Consider the following 22,902-nt stretch of genomic DNA (forward strand, 5'->3'; position numbering starts at 1 on the left):
GCTGTTGCTTGTTATCTTTCATCCTACACCTTTTCCTGACTCTTTTATTTTCCGCTGTCCTAGAGCTGGGGTGGGAAAGAGAATGGATTTGGTCTTGCAGAGTGTTGCAGAGATCTGCCGATGTCGGTATGCTGTTTTGTTCTATTACATATTATACTATGTCACTGTAAAAAAAGAGAGAAATAAAAAAAGCTATATTTGCAGCAGTTTTGAGTTGTGTGTGAGTGCCATGAAGTTATTCATGGTTAAGTAGTAGGGATGGGTGAGGGCTAGGGTGAGAAGGTTTTGGGCCCGTTGGCAAAACTTATCGGGCCACTGTTGCATTGTTACTAAATCCCATGTTCACAATCATGTATGTATTTAATGCAAACTTATGTGACTTTTTAATTCATAACCGCTAAATTTTATGAGTTATGATTTCCTTTGATTAAAATGTCTCTAAGGTAAAGTAATTAAAAGGAGTGTTGGTTATAATCAGTTGGATATTATACAAAATTCCGTTCTGAAATGGTAAATATTAAGTAAAATATTAAATAAGTAATATCGCAATCTATAGTATTGTTTTTAAGTGCCTTTAATGTATTGCTGTTACTCCGATTTATTCCCTTTTTTTGTAAAGAAAACTTGTAATTAAATAAAAAATAATTTTATGGCACATTTAAATGTTACTAAAATGTCTATTTATCATATCTTTGGTGGGACAAGTGAAAAATTGACAGGACAAGTACTAACCAGGTCCTCCTTGGTTAGTCCTGCAATTTGCAAGTTTTTTTTTTTCTTTTCTGATGTGTATATATTTGTGTTGTGCAGAAATATCCACCGAGTGCCACCACATTGCACTTTGAGTTCTATGCAGAACCCAGCTCTGAGGTCAAAGTGGAGAAAAAGGTATGCTTGCCTTTATTTTGCTATTCTCATTAAAATATTGCTCTTTTTTTTTTTTTTAAGCAAACAATTAATTTCTTTATATTTAACCTTTGTTGTAACTTTTGCAGTCGAGCAGTAATACGCTACACTACATTCACATCGAACAACTTGACAAGGTGAGTTCTCCTAGCTGTTTTCATTTGCTGTCCTTGTGGAACAGTTAGTGGAAGTGCATAGACCTTTAATAGCTATTGAGTACCCTTGAATCTGATTTTTGCTTTTCCCTGGTGTGCCCTCAGATTTCTGAGAGCCCCTCAGAGATCATGGAGTCTCTGACGGCTATGTACAACATCCCTAAAGACAAACAAATATTGCTTTTCACACACATTCGCCTGGCTCATGGCTTCTCCAACCACAAGAGGAGACTGCAGGCTGTGCAAGCCAGGCTGCATGCCATCTCCATACTCGGTGAGTTGACCCCTCTGGTACTGACCAAAATAAGTACAGGTATTTATTTTCATGAAACGGTACTAGGTTCTCACTTTCAGTATGGTGAGGTTGATGTTATGTATGGTTATTTTTTTGCAGTGTACTCCAACGCCCTCCAGGAGTCAGCCAATAGCATACTCTACAATGGGCTTATAGAGGAGCTAGTGGATGTACTTCAGATCACAGACAAACAGTTGGTGGTGGGTAGCAATTATAAATCTTTATTTCTAGCACTATATGGTATATATGTACTAGGGATGGACATTTCAAGCAAAAATAATATTCGATGATTGCTGGGTATTAATCGTTTATTATTCGAAAATTGCACCCCTCCCCCGCATGCACGCATGTATAGGCTACTGACCTATAAACAGAGACAGAAAGGGAGAGAGACATTTATTAGGGAATAGGCTATCTTTCATGACTGTAACGCTGAAACATATGAATATAATAAACATAACCGAATGAAGTCACTTATTAACATAACAGTCCGTTGATTAGCATAAATCAACTGCTCGTAAGGCTAGAGCATATACATTTAAAAAATGAGCAAGAACATTCACAGCAATCCAAAAAAAATTAAAACAGTTTGATTAATTCATCCATGTATAACACCTCTAAACGCTTTAAAACATATTATGAACTGCCTGAATGACGACACTTATGTGACCATTAATTTTAATGTCTGTCTTCATAACAAAAACCTATCTATGTCATATTTTTATTTAAAAAAATGAGCATGTCCACATGTTTGGGATGAAGACGGTAGCGCAAACTGTTCACAGTTTGTCTGGCCGCACGGAAAACACATACTCTTTGATGCCACATACTCCATTTGCATTGTGTTAATGGATAAAGAGCGTTCACACTGCAAGCGGTTGCAGTCTGCCAGTGCATTCCAGCAGTGGTGCGTCTGCAGCAGTGCAGCGATCGTTTCCGCATCAAGTATTTTTGCTGTGCTGCATGCACTGAATTAAAGTGACAGCGCATTGTTCGCGGTAAAAATGAACATGGATTGACACAGAAATAGTAATTACAACATAAATGCATATAATTAAAATCAACTGTGTTTCACAGTCAACACACAGGCCTATGGTTTTTGGCTAGGTTTAAAACAATGAAAAGATCACTTTTAGATAAACAAGCCAATAATTGATGCGCTTGTGGAAATATGAAAACAAAGATCTCTATGAACCGCTGGATTGCTTGCAATAAAGATTTAAATGAAAAAAAAAAAGGCATGAGAGTCGACAAGGTGCATTATGGTAGTGCCACACTCTGATTACATGAACGCGTCACCACCACATCAGGAGCGAAAACATGGGGATTTTTTTTTTGACAATAATCGCACAGCCTATTTGATATTCTATAATTAAATCAACTAATCGAATATTCAAAATATGTACTTGTTGCTTTCTTTAGAGTGATTGTCAAGAATTGGCAGTATTGCACTACTCAAACAGAAAAGGTGCTTTTAGATTTTATGAACCCTCAATTGTTACTTACTCCATTGTATTGCAGGACATTAAGGCCGCCTCTTTGCGCACGTTGACATCCATAGTTCACCTGGAGCGCACTCCCAAACTCTCCAACATTATCGACTGCACAGGAACGGCCTCCTACCATGGATTTCTGCCTGTGCTTGTCCGCAACTGCATCCAGGCCATGATTGGTGAGGAGAATTTTAGCTCTAATTTCTTTACTTGAGCCGTTTTCTTAGGTTTCAGGTTTGGTGACAATCTGTACTTTTTTTATTTATTTATTTTTTGCTTCAGACCCACTGATGGACCCCTATCCCCACCAATTTGCCACAGCCCTCTTCTCCTTCCTCTACCACCTGGCTAGTTATGATGCAGGAGGAGAGGCCCTCGTATCTTGTGGTATGATGGAGGCATTGCTAAAGGTTGGTGCTTCGCTGCTTCCTCATTTGTGGAGCGTTTAATGAGAAGGTGTTATGTGTGGATGTATTGTGAACCATGCCACTTCCACATCAGGTGATCAAGTTCCTTGGAGACGAGCAGGACCAGATTACCTTTGTGACACGGGCAGTAAGAGTTGTGGATCTCATCACCAATCTGGACATGGCTGCTTTTCAGTCCCACGGCGGCCTCTCAATCTTTATCTGCAGACTTGAGGTACTGAAAGCCCCCCCAGCACAACTCATGCAGCCCCTTGTTTCTGTGTAGACTATTCAGCTTTTTGCCCTCTGCCCTTTTGTTGACGGAATGTGACCCCATTGTTTCTCTGTGCAGCATGAGGTTGACCTCTCCAGGAAAGAGTGCCCTTTTGTAATCAAACCAAAGATCCAGAGGCCCAGCACAGCTACTGAGACCGAGGACATGGACACAGATATGGACAGTTAGTACAATCTCTGTTATGTTTACTGCATGTTGCAGTATTGACTATATTAGTTTATATTAGTATATATTAGACTATATTAATAGTGACTATATTTAGTTCATCCTTATTCAAATCTATGTATAGTATCCACACACTCATCTCATCTACACACTAGGGTTTTGTAATGATTAGGGTTGGGAACCAAGAACCGGTTTTTATTCAGAACAGTTTCTGTTTTTTGAAAAGATCCGGAACCGTGAGCAATTTCTAAGTTTCGGTTCCGAAAACGGTTTTGGTGCGACACGTGACCAAGCATTGTGAGCAGCCTTGCGCCGGTGTTCTGATGATTCGGCGTGTCCCGTAAAGGATGTCACAAACCAAATACAGAAACGCCGCCCTGCCTCTTTAATTACTGAGCACAATGTTTCCAATGACGCGCACTCCACAGACTCGCCGCGACGCATCGTTTTGTCTGACTGTACATTTACCAGCAGTGCGCAGCACCTGCCGCCACTAAATTAAATTACACTGCCCCATATTGTCGTTAATATACATACTGACTTCAGCTTGGACCACTAAATAAATGTAATGTAAGTATGAGGGTTAGATTATTTAGTGTACAGGTAATTTCAAGAGTGATAAATAAAGTGATAGAAAAATTTTTTTTTCATGCATTTTAAATGTTTAAAAATGTGGAAACCACTCAGTACAAACCACACATCACACCATCTCCTGACTGTATTATTATTTGTAAAATAGGGGCTTTATGGAGTGTGTGTATACATGGTCATTAGTATAACAGTTTATATTTCATTAATTTAGGGAAATGAACAAGTGTCTTAATCCTCAAGGGACTATTTGGCCAACCAGCTTATTCCTGCTTGAAAAACAAAATGTTATTGACGGTGTAAAAAACATCAACTTTGAAGCACATGCTGATTGATGGACTAGCATTACTCAACATTACTTACTACCTTCCAGCAACACAACATTCAATGAAGGTAAAATAGTAAAAAACATAATAATAGTTCATTTAAACAGAACTGGAATCGGAACCTGAAAATTTGTATACTGTAATATATGTTGAATTTAGACATTGTCAAACTTTAAATAAAGTTGACAGTAAGTAATAAACAGTATTGAGCACTGATTAGTTAAATATTGTGCATTTTTCCTTACCACTATTTTTTTAATAGTTGTTTAATGATTTTAATGGAACAGGAACCGTTAGGCGGAACCGGAAAATTTCTAACGATTCCCAACCCTAGTAATGATAATATGTGGATTTGTTTTAGTGGTTCACAAAATAGTTCACATCCCTGATTCGGGGCCCCCAGGATCGTCCTAACCTTTCCCTAATTATGGTGCTGGTTGTAAGAATGCATATTTTATATCCCTCGTTTTAGGCCTGTTCATAATTCAAAAAATCCTGCATTATTTATAAAATCTAGTTATTATTGGTATTCTGGTTACACAATAAACTGTATCTGGCATTAAATTCAACAAGCTCCTGTCTAGTGGTCGACCGATATATCGCCAAGGCCGATATATCGGCCGATATTTGGCATTTTTCAGATATGGGTATCAGCTTATAAGTTTTTCTGCTTAGCCGATGTGTTCGAGGCGGGACTTTTATTTTGACGGCGCACAGGAATTTTATTTTGATGGCACTGAGAGCGGCAGCGCCTGAGCGCACAAAGCTCACATTCTCCCTCTTGTTTACTGTCGTTGTTAACAGTTCTGTCTAATATGGATAGAAGCCTGTCTTATCAGATAGAACAGTTAAAACAAAGGAATTAATGTATACAAAAAGTATTATAACGATTGCTTTATTATTATTATTATTATTAATAGAAAGGCAAACATTATAATACTTTCTCGTTTGCCATCAGCATTAAGCAAATACGCATTTATATCATTTAAACAAATCTTTGAATGACTAATGAACATTTAATTTCACAAACCTTGCAAACTTAGTCGAATCCAGCTCTGAGATCTTGTGAAGTGTGCATTTTTATCCAACATGATCATGTGTTCTCTATGGCCCCATTTACACTGCATGGTTCAAGTGACCCAATTCTGATTTTTTTTCCTCTCATGTGGCACAGATCGGATATGACCGGTGAACGTGTAAGCAGGAAAAAAACGCATGGATTCCGATTTTCTCAGATCGGATTCAGGCCTCATTCATATGTGGTAATAAATCGGATATGAATCGGATACGTGCATTTGCGTGTGCCATGTAAGCAGACAAATCGGATATTCCCCAGTAAATGCGAGTCGTACGTCATTAAAAAAGTGACGTCAACTCAGGTGGACACCACCAACTGAGATCACATGACTTATTATAAGCGCGATGGAGGACGAAGGATACACACAGTGGAGCAATGCGGAGGTTTCATGTCTTTTAAGTCTTTGGGGCGAAGAGACAGTGCAGGCAAAAATGCAGGGTTGTTACAGAAATAAATCCTTGTTTGAAGACATTTCACGAGATATGGGGAGGCACGGTTTAAGCGTTTTTTTTCTCCGCCGAAGACCAATGTTTTGTTGAATTTTTTTTTTTTTTTTGTTGACTTTTCAAAATATTGTGGAAAGCAAAACACTGTATAATTTTATTTGCATCTGCATCCATTATATTTCGTGCTGTTTTACTTCCTTTTCCGGGTCAGAACGTCTACATTTGGTAGTTTCAGCAGTGTATAGTGTAAATGCAAAAATCGGATACCGGTCACTTTTAAAAGATGATGTAAGCAGGTCGTCAAAAAAATATATCCATAACGGATATAGTCAGAAAATCGGATTTGGGTATCAAGACCAGCAGTGTAAATGCAGCCTAAGTGACGGTCGGTCTGTGTGAATTGAATGCTTTAAACTTTAAACTCATGATTTCAAATTATGCTGAGCTTTATGCATTTTCACTGTGTGCTGTATGTAAAAGGAGTGTTACCCTGGCTTTATTTGAAAAATATGATTCCCAATGCACACAAACTTTCCAGAATACTGAGTGCTCTGTTGGTTACAGTTTTTACTTTTTAATTTTTTTTTTTTTTATTAAAAATGTATTTATTTGTGAAAAATACTTTGTCATCTAAAGTATAAGTATGTTTATTTTACACATTTATTTTTTGAATCCATTGTCAAATTATTTCAAATTTCTTAAATATATATATATATATATATATATAATATATATATTGTCAATTATATATATTATATATATATATATATATATAATAAATATATATATATATATATATATATATATATATATATATAATATATATATATACGGCATATATATACAAATTATATATTCTTAAATAAATAAATATTATAATATCGGCTTTATATTGGCTATCGGCCTCCCTGCTTTCCAAGATATCGGCATCGGCTGTCAAAAAATAATGTCGGTCGACCGCTACTCCTGTCACTTCCCTCTGGGCCACCCCATCAAAGCAAGATATATTCCAAAGTCTTCTGAATCTAGATGCCATTGGAAAGGAAGTAACGGTTTGGAATGACATGAGTACTAACTACATTTTTAAGTGAGTAAAAAATGCTTTTGTCAATGCAGTGTCAGAGGTTGCCATGGAGAGCAGTCCTGGCCCATCCACTTCTTCTGGCTCCAGAGCAGAGGCAGATTCAAGAGCACAGAGCAGTGCAGCCAGCACTCCCAGAGCAGGTATAATAAGTAACTTGCAAATCAGGGGGTCACCTTTATATTAGTACAGGAGAAACTGTGGACAGTTTGATAATGCATATTTTCTTCTTTCCTAACAGGAGTGCAGTGCATTCCTCAGAGGGCCGCTCTGTTGAAATCTATGTTGAACTTTTTGAAAAAAGCCATTCAGGACCCTGCATTCTCTGACGGCATTCGTCATGGTATAAAACTGTATTTAATGATGCTTTAATTTTTACATTGTGGTTAATAGTGTTTTTAATTGCTTATATTCATTGCCTTTGCACTTTCTTTATAGTAATGGATGGATCCCTCCCTACCTCTCTGAAACACATCATCAGTAATGCAGAGTATTATGGACCCTCACTGTTTCTCTTGGGTAAGCACATGGACAACAGTACTTCTGGTGTTGCTGAAATTAGCCAAACTTTTTATTTACAACTTTTTTGTGGATCTGGCTTTAAGGTCACCTGTGCATACAATAGCAGAAAGTTGTACAATAGTATGGTTAAAATGCCCTTTGAAAATTGTGGAATTAATTGGTTTGAATTTTGACTAGTTTATTTTCCTGCTCTTGTATTTATTTATTTTTTCTAATTCTTTTTCTCTTGCTCTGTTTCAGCAACGGAGGTGGTGACAGTGTTTGTGTTCCAGGAGCCCTCTCTACTGTCATCTCTGCAGGACAATGGTCTCACCGATGTCATGCTACATGCACTGCTCATCAAAGACGTGAGACTGGCTTAACAATACCTGTTTTGTCTCTGTACCATCTCCTGTTCTCTTTCATTTCTATTTTTGAGCCCACACATTTTGTCCATTTCAAAACTCCTTTTGTCAGTTTCAAGGTCTTTGACCACCCCCTGTTCAGTCATGCTAGACCCTTTTTCTCCACCAAATACTTCTCTAATGTTTTTCCATTGCTGTATTCCTCCCTCTTGGATAGTCCTGCAACTCATGACACATTTAAGACCTCTTTTATGCCTTTGTTTCTGCAGGTCCCTGCCACCAGAGAGGTGCTAGGTTCCCTGCCTAACGTCTTCAGCGCCCTGTGCCTGAATGCCCGTGGTCTGCACTCATTTGTGCAGTGCCAGCCCTTTGAGCGGCTGTTTAAGGTGCTGCTCTCGCCAGACTACCTGCCAGCCATGCGCCGTCGACGCAGTTCTGACCCACTAGGTGAGTGGTCCCTATAGGTGTACCTGTGTCACACAGTCAGTGACTTGTGTTTGCAGATAATAGGAATGTTTCTAACAGGCATTTTGATTTTATGAAACAGGTGACACCGCCTCTAACTTGGGCAGTGCTGTCGATGAGCTAATGCGGCACCAGCCCACACTTAAAACAGACGCTACAACAGCCATCATCAAGGTAAAGTGGATAGTGCTGAAACATTTTGACACATCTTAAGAAATGCCCTTTTATTACAGTGCTATATGCATACTTAAACCATCTTTCTTTCATAGTCCTTGAATTTGATTACTAACTTGACCTTTAACAGTTGTTGGAGGAGATCTGCAACTTAGGCCGATCACCAGAATACATCTGCCAGAAGCCCTCCATACAGAAAGCAGATGGGACCGTCACAGTGCCTCCAGCTCGCTCGAACCATGCTGCAGAGGAGGCGTCCAGTGAGGATGAGGAGGAGGAAGAGGCTCTACATACCTTTAGCCAACAGCAGGGGGAGCCAGAAAGCAATAGGCAGTTAGTGCATCAAAATAGTATTCCTTGCTTTCAATACCATGTGTGAGAAATCTAGATTGTTTTGGATCTAATTAAAAGACCGTTTTTAACAAATGAATGATTTTTACAGAGTGGTGGGAACAGAGGAGCGAATCCCCATTGCTCTTATGGATTACATTCTGAATGTGGTACGTACAGACCTAGATTCTTTGCATCTTATCTTATACTTTTTTCCCCTCTTATTATTTTTTAGACTGTCTATTCTGACTTAATCTTACTGCATTCACACAGTTCATTGGCTGTTTATAAAAATGCATAAAGTCTAAATTCAGATGGGAGTTTGCTCTCCAAGGACTGTTACTATAATATGTGCCTTTCCTTTTAGATGAAATTTGTGGAGTCCATACTCAGTAACAACACAACAGATGACCATTGTCAGGAATTTGTCAATCAGAAAGGACTTCTACCACTGGTATCAATCCTTGGGCTGCCCAACCTGCCCATTGACTTCCCCACCTCTGCTGCCTGCCAAGCTGTGGCAGGAGTCTGCAAATCTATACTGGTAAGATTGAAAGCTACCTGTAGGAAATACAGAATTTTCTCCTAATCATTTGTGTCAGGGATTTTGCTTTAGATGATGTGATATTTAGGGTGTGTTCACACATGTCGTGTTTGGTTCGATTAAAACGAACCCTGGTGCAATTGCTCTGTTAGTGCTGTTCGTTTGAGTAAGTGTGTACGTCGCCATTCGAACCCTGGTGCGCACTAAACAAGCAGACCGAGACCGCTAAAAAGTAGGTTCGCTTCCAAACGAACTCTGGTGCGTTTCGAATGAAATATATATGAATGAAATAAGCACAACACGGACCAAATACTTCTAAATGAACCAAAAACAGGAAGTAATGACAAGATGTGACGCTATGCAACATGATTTGACGATGCGGAACGAGTGGTGTATCCAAAACAAAATTGGCAGCGGGCAAACGTGAAGCAACAAAGTAAAGTGTCTTTTATGATTTCGCAGGTGGTGAAATTAAAATCGGGTGGTGTGTTTGACTTAAAGCGGCGCTGAGCAGACAGATCGGTGAATGGGTACTGTGATGTCATACACTGATTGGTTTGCGCAGCACCGCTTTAAGTGGAACAACTTATGTTTGGGTGTTCGGTTGCGAAATATACGTCATTCAACCTGACCAATCAGGTTGTGAATGTATCACTACGCCTTTAGGTTAGGTTCGCTGTTAAAAATGCCAGTGTGAATGCTAAACAGACCAGGACCAAATGTATCTTTTTATTTTTTGGTCCGTTCCAAATGAACCATGAGAACCGAACTACAAGTGTGAACACACTCTTAGTGTTTAATTTTATTGTTTTCTCCCCTCACTTTCTCACTGTGTCTTAGACTTTGTCCCATGAGGCGAAAGTTCTCCAGGAGGGTCTGTGTCAGTTGGACAGCATACTTTCTGCTCTGGAGCCTCTTCACCGGCCCATTGAGGTTCCTGGTGGCTCTGTGCTGCTCAGAGAGCTAGCCAACGCAGGCCATGTTACGGACGCCACACTGTCAGCACGAGCCACCCCACTGCTGCACGCCCTCACAGCAGCACATGCTTACATCCTTATGTTCGTTCATACCTGCAGAGTTGGACAGGTATGCATATAAGCAGCTGTGTTTTTATTAAGGCTGCAACTAATGATTATTTTGATAAATTAATCTGTTGATTATTGCTTCAATTAATTAGAATTTTTTTTTTAATCCATTTACAAAATTGTTATGCCACATCCTGCCCAATGTTGTCCTCCGAACAATATGCAATATGAGGGACAACAAAACAAATACTGAATGTGTCTCTGCAGGCTGTGTGCAATTAAACATTATGTGCAGAAAAAGGGGTTACAGTTTAAGTGGATTGCTTACCATTTGAAAAGAGAATTAAAACAATGACTAAACATAAATTGGTGCAAGGTAGGAGGAACACAAAGTCACTCTACTCATCTAAACATTACATTTACTAAATTACCAGACCTGCCAACCTGTACGCATTATTGACCTCAAAGCACGCTAGTATTGTCATTTTAAACTATGCAAAAACCTGGTGACATCTCATCCATGCGCAGTACTCAAATCAAGCAACAGCAAAAAAAGAAGAGTTCAGCCAATCAGAGCACTGGGTTCATTCCCCAAATAGCAAGCGGGGAGGATTTACAGATGTGTAAAGCTTACTAAAAGGAGACTGCAAATCGACAGCAACACAAACTCCCGCTTGATCCCCCTTCCACTCCCGCCATCTGACTGATGATGTGATACGATTTCAGATTTTCCTTTCTCTTTGGAGTGTTACAAGCTCTTGGTGAATAAAGAAGATCTGTGAAGTTGCAAAGACTAAAGTCTCAAATCCAAAGATATATTCTTTATAAAAGTTAACACTCGTCCACGCCCCCCTGAAATGGCTCGTTCTAACACACCCCCACATATCTACGTCAGTATATGAGAAGATTTGCACAATGCCGCCCAGATATTCACACAAAGAAAGAAGGCGTACCTTTTATTCTCATTGTAGTATTGTTGTTGCCGCCGCCGCCATGTCGTATAGACGCTGTGTGTTTCACTGTGAAAGTGAAACTACTTTGTTTGGCCTTCCAAAAGAGGACGATATCCTCTTCGTCATGCCTGGAGCTGATCAGTGCTGATCGCTGAGGAAATACATCAGCTTTGCACTGTGGATCGCTGACTTGGCTTTCTCCGTGGACGAAGCAGCGTCCAGCCCGGGGTCGTCACATGTGGTTGCTGCAAGACCAAGGTACGCTCCTTCGTAGAATCCGCCTGCCGCACCGTTCTCAAGCCGCCGCCTCTGCTCATTCTAGGGGGCCACGTCTCACTCTAGACCGCGGCTCACTTTAGGCCTCCGGCCTCTGCTCACTCAAGACCGTGGTGTGTGATGCTGTTTCGATGAGAAAGCGAAACTACTTTGTTTTTGCCTTCGAAAAGAAAACGCGACCAGAAATCATGTTTATATCAAGTTTATAATGGGTTTCATGTTTTTGTCTCGTCGCTCCGGCCGGACAAGGCATCACAATATGTTAAGAGGTGTAACATTTCCTTCTCATGCTTGAGGCATTCGGCCAATCACAACACGCTGGATAGCTGGCCAATCACAACACACCTCGCTTTTCAGAGAGATGAGCCTTGTGAAAATCAGGGCATAGAGGAGAAACAATAATGTACAGTATCTGGAAAAAGGTTTTTTTTTTTTTAAACCTTACCTTAAACATTACACCAAATACACAAAATAATGTTCTTTTTAGCAGCATCATATGACCCCTTTAAGTGAGGACAGTACAGTAGTCATTATTTTGGTTGTGCGTTTAAATAATTTTTGTGCTTTTTATTTCTCTCAGAATTGGCTCTGTTTGTTTGCCTGTGAGTTTACGTGCTGAGATGAGCAAATGCCTCCCTGCTTACAACGTGCATTTGAAAAAGTCAGACACAGCGAACATCTTCCGCTGTAATGACCTGTAATTAGAAGCGTTTTTAAACCTATTGTCCAACAAAAGAGAACATTATAACAAGGTTTTTTTTTTTACTCCACAACGTCAGTCGAATGTTTGAAATTACTTCATTTTCTGATCTGATGTGGCTTCTTATTACAGAATGAGGCATAAAATATATTCTATACTGTAAAAAAAAGGCTATGTCGATTAGCAATGGATTATAAATATACGTAATTATTATGAAAATACCTGAGATGGCTTGAAGAACACAGATAAACTGTATATTGTCTCAGTCGAGTGTTTATTGTTTTCGTGTTTCATAATTCAAAGCAGTTCTATATTCTTTTTATTCGGATACAGCAGTGGTTCCCAAAGTTTTTGCAGTGTGCACCCCTTTATAGTGTTTGACGTGTCCCACCTTGCTCCGTTTGAACACCTTATTTTTAATTGCAATTATACAAATATTCACTGTATACAAGGATTGATATAAACTTTTTTTGCTCACCAACCACTGTGGCTAGTGGTTTTTCATATTTACTAGCCACTCAGCATTTTCATTGGCCACAATTTTGTTGTTGAGAAATTAGGTTTTATATGGCTAAAGTAACTGCATACTAAAGAGTATTTAAATTGATTTCCAGGTCATTTTTTGCCTATTTAAAGGGCATTTTGTACTAAACGTATTAAATGCATGTGTCATCGTCCATAACAAATTCTTACATTTTATTAATAATTACACTTAATATATTAAGACACTTTAGGACTGTTACCAATCAGATGAAATCAGTGTTAACAAAACCAATCTTTCCATTGCAGAAGAAACAGAAGCAGCTGAAGTGGCAGTTAGATGCATTTACAGAGTTTAATGAAGCCTAAATGTAGCATGAATGCATTTACACTCCAAAATTACGACAGCATAAGTAATATTATGAACTTGTTTTTTTAAATCAGGTATTCCTTTTTTAAATATACAAATATGAAATGTTGGAAGAATTACAAAGATATGCTACTTTTAAAAATGAAAGTGAACACCAAATGCAATAAAATTAGAATCATTCTTGCCGAAATTTCTGCGCTTTTGTAATTAGATGTTTTAATCAGATTAGTCGTCCAGTCAGGCAAGCAAAATTTCACTTGACCCTTTCAAAAAATCCTCTTGTTCCAGACAAGCGTTAATGTCAAGCTCTGTTACTGTATGTACAATTCAACCCACTAAAGTTGGAGTGACCGTATTTCCCGCATTTGGGGGGTGTTAAAGTGAAGCCCTGACTGTATATTAGAAAACATCAAATTTCAGTTAGAACTAAAAAAGGAATATGACTTCCTGCCCTTTTTTAGTGAGATGGATGGGCCTGCATGTTTGCACACAGATCATCAGAATCATTTTCTCATCCACCCCATGTGGTCAGTCGGTACACCCCAGTTTAGAAACTGCTGAGTTACAGGAATAACTGGATTCTTTTGTCCATATTAAGGATTTCTTGAAGAGTCATCAGTTCTAAAAATTCTGTGATGTATATGTGGAGTTTCTTTGTGAGGGCACCCTCCAGCTACCAGTGTGAATGTAATGGATATTACATGTATTTATAGCGCTAAATAATGGCCAATCCATAAAAATACTTGTCTTAAAAGAAATTTGAAGTAGACGTGATAATCCATGTTTTTCTGCAGTATAAAGAAGTATACTGGAGTTTTAAAGTGTACTGGAGTTTTTTTTGCTTGTTTTCTTTTATATATAGCATTTTAAATCGCAAATTGCAAAAAAAATACTCTAAACCGAACACTGTGGTTAAAGGTGTGTGTGACTGAGTGACCTGCTAACCTTTGAAAAATATTAAACATTAAATCCTTCATTTTGCACATTGTGCAGTTATGATTTTGACATAAGCCATAAAGGAGCTTCAGGTAATAATGTAGTTATGTCCACAAAAGTATGTGAGGATTAGTCGATAATCAGATTTGTGGATTTTCATTATCGGTTATCAATTTTCACATTGACTTATTGTTGCCCGAATAATTAAAGCTTAGCAGAAAGAGGCTTGAAGTGTGAGATGTTTAGAGTGCGAGTACTGATGTGGTACCTCTTGTTCCTTTTCTTTCAGAGTGAGATCCGTGCTATCTCAGTGAATCAGTGGGGATCCCAACTGGGTCTGAGTGTTCTGAACAAACTGAGTCAGCTCTATTGCTCTCTGGTGTGGGAGAGCACTGTGCTGCTGTCCCTCTGTACACCAAACAGGTTGGTACTGCTCTCATCTCACAGCTGAAACTTAAGCATGTGGTGGACTTTTAAAATGTCCTAACTCAAACTTTTGGTGAAACGATACACTTCTCTCTGGTGATGAATGCCAGACTTCTACAGTTATTTAGTCCGCTGAAACCCTGCTTGTCGTTAATTAACTGCAAGAATGCTTTCTTTCTATACTGGCTTAGGTCACTTCCTAGTACACACTGTCGGTGTGACATGTTAACGTTGTTGTTCTTTGTTTCTGTTGTTGAATGCTGCACACAAATGATGTCGATGTATACTGGCTTAGGTCACTTCCTAGTACACACTGTCGGTGTGAATGCAACCCTTTAAATGGTACTGGGAAATTGTTCATGCAAAATCATCCCAGTACTTTAGTACTGTAAATTTAGTTGTGGAGCTAAAGCGGTGTGAACAGCCCTATTGTCTCAACATCTGTTGCTGCTTCTTACTATTGTACAGTATAGAATTAGGCCAGGTGGTTGTCTACTAACTAAAACAGAAAGTTCTTGTTTGTTTGTTTTGTGATTTTGTCCTGTTTGTCTTTTTTGCAGTTTGCCTCCTGGCTGTGAGTTTGGTCAGGCTGACATGCAGAAACTTGTGCCTAAAGATGATAAACCATCCAGCAGCACAGCAGCTACAGGAAGGAGAACTGGTAAAAATAGTGCATAGTGGCTATTTCACTCTTAAATTCTTCTCACTACCTTTCTCTGCCTCCTTATTTAATATGATTTTATATGTACAATATTTGGGGGGTTATTTTAGCCACCAGTTTCTCTTTTATTTCCTCTTTCCTGTATTTTTGCACCTCGGTTTCTTTTATTTGCATTTCATGTCCTTTTTTTTTTTTTTTGCTGGTTTGCATTTGCTTTTTCTTTTCTAAAGCCCTTCTCTCTCTCTATCAGCTGAGACTGAGACCCTGGCTGTGGGGGTGGATCCCTCTGCTCAGGGTTTGCTGGAAGGAATGGGCCTGGATGGAGATTCTCTCGCTCCCATGGAGACCGATGAGCCCACAGGCACTGACCCCAAGACTAAGTCTAAACTCACCCCTGCAATGGCAACACGCATCAAACAAATTAAGCCTCTGCTCTCAGGTCAGCGCCAATGGAGCTGTCTCGACCACTTTAATCAGTTATTTAATACATTAAAGGAGAAACCCTGAATAACATTGCATCTGTCTCTTTATCTCCCCAGCCTCCTCTCGTTTGGGCAGGGCTCTAGCAGAGCTCTTTGGACTGCTAGTGAAGCTCTGTGTGGGCTCGCCTGTCCGTCAGCGGCGCTCTCACCATACCACCAGCACAGGCACCGCCCCAACACCTGCGGCTCGGGCCACTGCTTCTTCTCTTACTAAACTCCTCACCAAGGGCTTGAGCTGGCAGCCGCCTCCCTATACACCCACACCACGTTTCAGGTAAATAAAGTTTGTAGCAAAGTTTACCCTATAATTCTGAACATAGCATTAGTATCTTTAATGATAGTTTAGTAAAAGGAGCTGCTTTTAATCCAATGTAAACAGACTTCCCTGAGCATTGTCTCTCCTGGAGGTGTATGAGACTAATATTTATGTGCTTCTCTTTCCTAATCAGGCTGACTTTCTTTATCTGCTCTGTGGGCTTCACTTCACCCATGCTGTTTGATGAGAGGAAGTATCCATACCATCTGATGCTGCAGAAGTTCTTCTGTTCTGGTGGCCATGATGCTTTGTTTGAGTGAGTAGTTTTTTTTTTTTTTTTTTTTTTTTTTTTTTTTGTGCAAATTCATAATCTTAGACCTGGAATAATAAAATCCAGGTGATTTGAACATATGTCTTTACTTTATTGCATTTAATCGCATTATCTATGTAAATTGAACAAATAAATAACTGATCTAAAACTAAACATTAAAAAAAAAAAAAATTGTTCATTAAAGGATTAATTCACTTTCAGATTAAAAATTTCCTAGTAATTTACCCACCCCCATGTCATCCAAGATGTTCATGTTCTTCTTTCTTCAGTCGCCAAGAAATTAAGGTTTTTAAAGAAAACATTCCAGGATTTTTCACCATATAATGGACCATAATGGAATGTTTTCCTCAAAAACCTTAATTTCTTTGCGACTGAAGACCGAAAGATATGAACATCTTGGATGAAATGGGGGTTAGTAAATTATCAGGAAATTTTAATTCTGGAACTGATCCTTTAATTGTGCTGTATTGACTTTTTTTAGTATTGTACTTATTACAATCATTAAAAATGCTTTGTGTTCATCAGGACATTTAACTGGGCTCTGTCCATGGGAGGTAAAGTGCCTGTGTCAGAGGGCTTGGAACACACTGAGCTGCCTGACGGGACAGGAGAGTTCCTAGATGCCTGGTTGATGCTAGTAGAGAAGATGGTGAACCCCAGCACTGTTCTGGACTCCCCACACTCTCTGCCTGCTAAAGTGCCTGGAGCAACACTCAACACCCCACAGTTCAGTGCATTGCGCTTTCTCATCGTCACTCAGAAGGTATGACATTTAATGTTAATATAAATAATATAAATATACTTTTTTTTATTATTATTATAGCGAAGCAGCACATTTCTGATTTTTTTCCATCTCTTTGTGTAGGCTGCATTCAGCTGTATTCGTAACCTGTGGAACCGTAAGCCCTTGAAGATCTATGGTGGACGCATGGCTGAGTCCATGCTGGCCATTCTGTGTCACATCCTACGAGGAGAACCTATCATCCAGGAGCGGCTCTCCAAAGAGAGGGAGGGCACTGCTCGGCCTGATGAGGAGAGCAGTTCTGCAAGCAGTGGGGGCACTAGTGTGCCTTCAGTAACAGGGGGAGCAGTTGGAGAAGGAGTGTCTGTAGGTGCCAATGGCAGCACTGCTGGAGGCTCCACAGAGGATGGCAGCAACTCTGCAACACGCAGAGAGCCACAGGTCAACCAGGCTCAGCTGACTCAGGTACTGTCACTTCCTGTTGTAGGGCCCTATGAAATTTTAGAAATTCGAATGGTTTAAATTGTAATAATCAGAAAGGATGTCTAATGAATTTAATTAATGAAATGTTTATTAAAATAATAATAATAATGCCTTATGCCTTAAAAAAATAAAAAATTCCCCCCATTTTTTTTTCTGGATTCTGTGTTTTATGATATAATGCAAAGTTATCAAAAACTGTAATCAAATGAATGCATAGATCTTTAACAATTTAATCAATCTTTTTAAATGTAATCAAATGAATCACCAATAATTCACACATAAGGGAGGTTATGTTGTAATCAAGATCTATAATACCTGAAGAGAGCTATTAGCCATTGCTAACCAGTCAAACCTTGACCTGCTTCACAGCTGATGGACATGGGCTTCTCCAGAGAGCATGCGATGGAGGCTCTTCTAAACACCAGCACTATGGAACAGGCCACTGAGTACCTACTCACACACCCTCCACCACTGCTCAGCGCAGCTGTCAGAGTAAGAGTCTAACACACAGACAAAACTCTCTCTCTTTCTCTCATACGCACACGCACACAAGCATACACAGACAGGATGCACACACAAGCTATAAGTTAGTGTAGTCACTGTGAGCTTTGTTTCTGTAGGAGTTCACCATGTCTGAAGAAGACCAGATGATGCGGGCCATTGCCATGTCTCTAGGTCAAGAAGTTAGCATGGAGCAGCGCTCAGACTCACCTGAGGTGGGCACCTACACAATCATTACATCAGTTAAATAGGAATTACTGAGTAGCACAGAATAGGCCACCTCACCTGTCTACTTCTCATCTTCACTAAGCTTTCCCTGCCTTTGGACAGATATGCGTCACATCCGTGTTACTTTTTGTTTGTAGGAAGCAGCTCGTCGGCGTGAGGAGGATGAGAGGAGAGCAAGGGAGCGGGTAGAAGAGGAAGAGGCACGCTGTCTGGAGCGTTTCCAGGAAGCTGAGCCTCTAGACACCACAGAGCTACATGCCTTTACAGACTCTATGCTGCCTGGCTGCTTTCACCTGCTTGACGAGCTGCCGGACACAGTGTACCGCCTCTGTGATCTGCTCATGACTGCTATTAAAAGGAACGGCCCTGAGTACAGGGACCTCATCCTTAGACAGGTGGTCAATCAGGTCAGTATACCCTTATATTCACACAACATACTAATTGGAATAGGTATTTTGGCAGTTACTTGTACACATCTAGTCAAATAACTGGACACACGTGACATGAATGCATTTCTTGTGGTCTTTTGAAAAAAACAAAACATTTTGATCTAAAGCAGGGGTGTCAAACAAAGTTCCTGGAGGGCCACATCCCTGCAGAGTTTAGATTAAACCCTAATTAAACACACCTGATCCAGATAATCAAGATCTTCAGGCTTCTTTGAAAACTGCGTGGTATGTGTGTTGGAGCAGGGTTGGAACAAAAATCTGCAGGGCTGCGGCTCTCCAGGAATTGAGTTAGACACCCCTGATCTAAAGGTTTATCTTTAAATTAAACGTACTGACCCCTAATGTTTAAATGGTAGTGTATATTTTTCACACATAAATGCATCTTTTATTAAATGTTCAATTTTCTGTATAAAGAAAATTTTTAATAATCACTGGAAATTTTAGCAGTATATAAGATTGCAACACATAAAAATGCATGATTAACAAGTATCAGCTGTAGTGCTGGTCACATCACTGTCAGCTGGCCCAAAACACTCTCACACTTGGCCCAGGTCAGTAGGCCATCCTTATTGTTGTGTACTGTATCTACGATGCTTAAGTGATTTCTGGGTAGGTTGCCTATTAGGTTTTGAGTTAAAACCATGATCCTATCCTCAACTATATGTTTGTGTATATTTCCAAAGGTGTGGGAGGCTGCCAACGTGTTGATAAAGGCTGCAGTGCCACTAACAACCAGCGACACCAAGACAGTGTCTGAGTGGACGAGACAGATGGCGACCCTCCCCCAGGCCTCCAACCTGGCCACCCGCATCCTGCTGCTCACGCTGCTCTTTGAGGTACACTGTCTTGCACAGTCGGCTGCACACATCATCACTGTTTATTTATACAATATCCTCTAAAAGAACTTAAGGATCTGCCTCCACAAGAACATACATCCACTGTGCTTTTCTGAGGGAAGCTTGTCGTGCTGTGTGCCACAGGAGCTGAAACTCTCATGTGCTCGGGTGGTGGAGAGCAGTGGTGTTTTGACTGTCCTTATTAAGCTGTTGGAGGTGGTGCAGCCCTGTCTGCAAGCTGCCAAAGAGCAGAAGGACATCCAGACACCCAAGTGAGTCCCTGTCCTTCCTCTGTCTGCATGAGCGATCAGTTTGCGCTCAAACGGCTGCATTTCTAGAAAGCTCTGCTGACCCAAGCATGTTAGAGAAAAATTTGTTAAGAGAGGAATATTATGTTTGGTGCCTTGTACAACCATTTTTAGCATTTTTAATGTAATAAGATATATAAACATATGTTTCCCATGTCTATTTTAACAATCCTGTGTTTATTTGTAGATGGATCACCCCTGTTCTCCTGCTTATTGACTTCTATGAGAAAATGGCTGTTTCATCCAAACGAAGAGCTCAGATGAATAAGGTTGGTTCCAGATGAAGTACAAAGGCAGTCTTTTATAATCCTAAACTGTCAATATGACAGCTGTAAACAAGTTCTGTATCTAGTGTTATATTAACTCTATTCTTATCATCTTAGTACCTGCAGCCCAATGGAAATAACTGGCGCTGGTTTGATGACCGTTCAGGCCGCTGGTGCAGCTACAGTGCAAGTAACAACAACACCATCGACTCAGCCTGGAGGGCAGGAGAGACCAGCGTGCGCTTCACTGCAGGCCGCAGGAGATACACTGTCCAGTTCAACACCATGGTGCAGGTAACAGCTACGACCTGGTCAAAAGCACTTTTATTGTGGATCAGATAGAAATAGAAATGTGATGAATTTACGCCAGTGGCCTTACAGTATGAGTAGTAGATCTTTATTCTTAGATTCTTTCTGTATCTCTTTTTATTTCAGGTGAATGAGGAGACTGGGAACAGACGGCCAGTTATGTTGACCGTACAGAGGGTGCCACGGATGCCTAAGACCTCAAAATCTGGAAGTGTTAATGATACAGAGAGAGAAGAGAGTGAACAGAGAGCAAAGACTGAGGAGACACAGACTGACACAGGTGGAGAAACCACAAGCCTATACAGTTCAAACTTTTTTTTTTCTTTAAAAAAAAAAAGTCCATCTTGTTTCAGCTTTTCACTAAGCTTTGGCCAAGAATAAAATAAAATCATTATTTGATTAGTTATAAATAGTATAATGATTATAAATCATTAGCATTGTGGATGTTTTTTATTTTTATTTATTCATATGTATATATATATTTTTTAATTTGATTACATTTTTCTTTCATGACTTTTTCAGATTCCAGCTCTGTGGCTGTGGAGATGGCGCCCCCTAAAGAAGAGTCAGAGCAGAAGGATTCAAGCACAGCAGCTCCCTCTACCCTTCAGGACCCCTCTGGTTCCAGCGGTATTGTTGTACAGGGGCTGACGGAGGACATGATCACTGTTTTGATCCGTGCCTGTGTCAGCATGATCAGTGTTCCTGTGGATCCGGACACTTTACATGCCACTTTGCGTCTCTGTCTGCGTCTCACACGTACACACCATTACGCCATGATGTTTGCAGAGCTCAAGAGTACTCGTATGATCCTGAACCTCACTCAGAGCTCAGGGTTCAACGGCTTCACCCCATTGGTCACTCTGCTCTTCCGTCACATCATAGAAGACCCAGCCACCCTGCGACACACTATGGAGAAGGTGCATATTCACATGAAAGCTACACTTCTATTATCTTGGGTGTATTATCTGAAATAGTTTATCCTTGTCTCACTGCTACTTGCTTATCTCTTTTTTTCAGGTTGTACGGTCTGCTGTAACCAGTGGTGCAGGAAGCACTACTTCAGGTGTGGTGTCAGGTAGTCTTGGCTCCAGGGAGATCAATTACATCCTTCGTGTCCTCGGCCCAGCGGCCTGTCGCAACCCGGAGTGTTTTACGGAAACTGCCAAGAGTTGCATCCGAATTGCTCTCCCGGCCCCAAGAGGTGCTGGCACTGGTATGGTGGAAAATCTTCCAGAAATCCTCTCAAAAATAATAGATCCGCATACTGTGTTATTCTAAAGCCTTACATCTCTCTGTTATTCAGCCTCAGATGATGAGTTTGAGAACTTCAGAATTAAGGGTCCAAATGCTGTTCAGCTAGTGAAGACCACACCCCTGAAGCTGTCCCCACTGCCCTCCATACCAGAGACTATTAAAGAGGTCATCTATGACATGCTGAATGCCCTAGCAGCATATCATGCTCCAGAAGAGGGTAAGAAATATCATCAGGCAAAAAAAAAAATGAGAGTATGCGTTTTATTTAGTTCATGGTCCAGAGCTGTCAAGCTGACATCTCTCATCAACATCCACTTCTCTTAATGCTTGGGGGTCCTTCTGGGTTTGTTTATATGTAGCAGAGAGAGGAGAGGAGCGGGCAGCCGCAGTACCGGGAAGTCAAGACCTGTGTCAGATCCTGCAGGATGTTGGTGATGATGTCTACCAGCAGTACAGACTTACCAGACAAGGCAGTGATTTTGACTCTCAGTCTGCCTTCCACATCAATGTAAGATTACATGGATTTATGTATGAATTTTTGTGTATTGTATCAATTATCATAGAATGCCATAATTAGCATCACTATTGATAATCAAATCAATCAGTTTTATCCAGACCTAGAAAATATTTTATGATATTTTTTTTTCTATGTCTGGATAAGTATGGTACTATATGATTAGAAATATTCTGTTTTCTAAAATATAAAATTGTGAATTTCTAAAAATAAATGTATCATAAGTGTTTTTTATGATGTTTGGAGCAGGCAGCCGATCATTTAATGTGACTGCATGATTCAAGGCACATATTTTCGTTACACAAAACTGTTTGTCTCTACCATAAGCGAGCCTCATATGAACTTCACTAAATGAATGAGCCATGTTCCTTCGTATCACTTAAAGCAGCAACAGATAAAAGGAACACGCATGCCTATCAACAGGTTTTTGCCATTTATTTGACAACCTAGTCAGAATGTAACGTTACCAGTTGGATTTTAAAACCATTTGTCGGATGAA

The 22,902-nt window shown here is 40.0% G+C and overlaps 1 protein-coding gene across 10 annotated transcripts in view; it reads left to right on the forward strand.

Annotated features, from left to right (window-relative positions):
- The window catches only part of LOC109065358 (E3 ubiquitin-protein ligase HUWE1-like), a 47,341-nt gene that overhangs the window by 5,001 nt on the left and 19,438 nt on the right, over positions 1-22,902 (forward strand). For 8 of the 10 annotated variants that reach the window (XM_042713295.1, XM_042713305.1, XM_042713300.1 and 5 more), the window contains 38 exons: positions 64-126; positions 811-888; positions 996-1,043; positions 1,167-1,335; positions 1,456-1,556; positions 2,878-3,028; positions 3,132-3,259; positions 3,351-3,491; positions 3,609-3,714; positions 7,271-7,378; positions 7,477-7,578; positions 7,674-7,754; positions 7,998-8,104; positions 8,371-8,548; positions 8,649-8,740; positions 8,871-9,073; positions 9,183-9,240; positions 9,438-9,614; positions 10,455-10,700; positions 14,644-14,777; positions 15,341-15,441; positions 15,692-15,880; positions 15,981-16,197; positions 16,373-16,495; positions 17,036-17,273; positions 17,376-17,717; positions 18,105-18,227; positions 18,356-18,451; positions 18,602-18,871; positions 19,597-19,749; positions 19,894-20,021; positions 20,245-20,326; positions 20,441-20,617; positions 20,759-20,912; positions 21,155-21,552; positions 21,653-21,848; positions 21,939-22,106; positions 22,249-22,397. In XM_042713295.1, the coding sequence (XP_042569229.1) occupies positions 64-126; positions 811-888; positions 996-1,043; positions 1,167-1,335; positions 1,456-1,556; positions 2,878-3,028; positions 3,132-3,259; positions 3,351-3,491; positions 3,609-3,714; positions 7,271-7,378; positions 7,477-7,578; positions 7,674-7,754; positions 7,998-8,104; positions 8,371-8,548; positions 8,649-8,740; positions 8,871-9,073; positions 9,183-9,240; positions 9,438-9,614; positions 10,455-10,700; positions 14,644-14,777; positions 15,341-15,441; positions 15,692-15,880; positions 15,981-16,197; positions 16,373-16,495; positions 17,036-17,273; positions 17,376-17,717; positions 18,105-18,227; positions 18,356-18,451; positions 18,602-18,871; positions 19,597-19,749; positions 19,894-20,021; positions 20,245-20,326; positions 20,441-20,617; positions 20,759-20,912; positions 21,155-21,552; positions 21,653-21,848; positions 21,939-22,106; positions 22,249-22,397 (5,775 nt within the window). The remainder of the gene's footprint in view (positions 1-63; positions 127-810; positions 889-995; positions 1,044-1,166; positions 1,336-1,455; positions 1,557-2,877; positions 3,029-3,131; positions 3,260-3,350; positions 3,492-3,608; positions 3,715-7,270; positions 7,379-7,476; positions 7,579-7,673; positions 7,755-7,997; positions 8,105-8,370; positions 8,549-8,648; positions 8,741-8,870; positions 9,074-9,182; positions 9,241-9,437; positions 9,615-10,454; positions 10,701-14,643; positions 14,778-15,340; positions 15,442-15,691; positions 15,881-15,980; positions 16,198-16,372; positions 16,496-17,035; positions 17,274-17,375; positions 17,718-18,104; positions 18,228-18,355; positions 18,452-18,601; positions 18,872-19,596; positions 19,750-19,893; positions 20,022-20,244; positions 20,327-20,440; positions 20,618-20,758; positions 20,913-21,154; positions 21,553-21,652; positions 21,849-21,938; positions 22,107-22,248; positions 22,398-22,902) is intronic. The other 2 variants (XM_042713299.1, XM_042713304.1) reach the window with 2 other exon arrangements.

The sequence above is a fragment of the Cyprinus carpio genome, chromosome A23, assembly GCF_018340385.1.
Source record: "Cyprinus carpio isolate SPL01 chromosome A23, ASM1834038v1, whole genome shotgun sequence".
In the NCBI taxonomy this organism is placed as follows: Eukaryota; Metazoa; Chordata; class Actinopteri; order Cypriniformes; family Cyprinidae; genus Cyprinus; species Cyprinus carpio.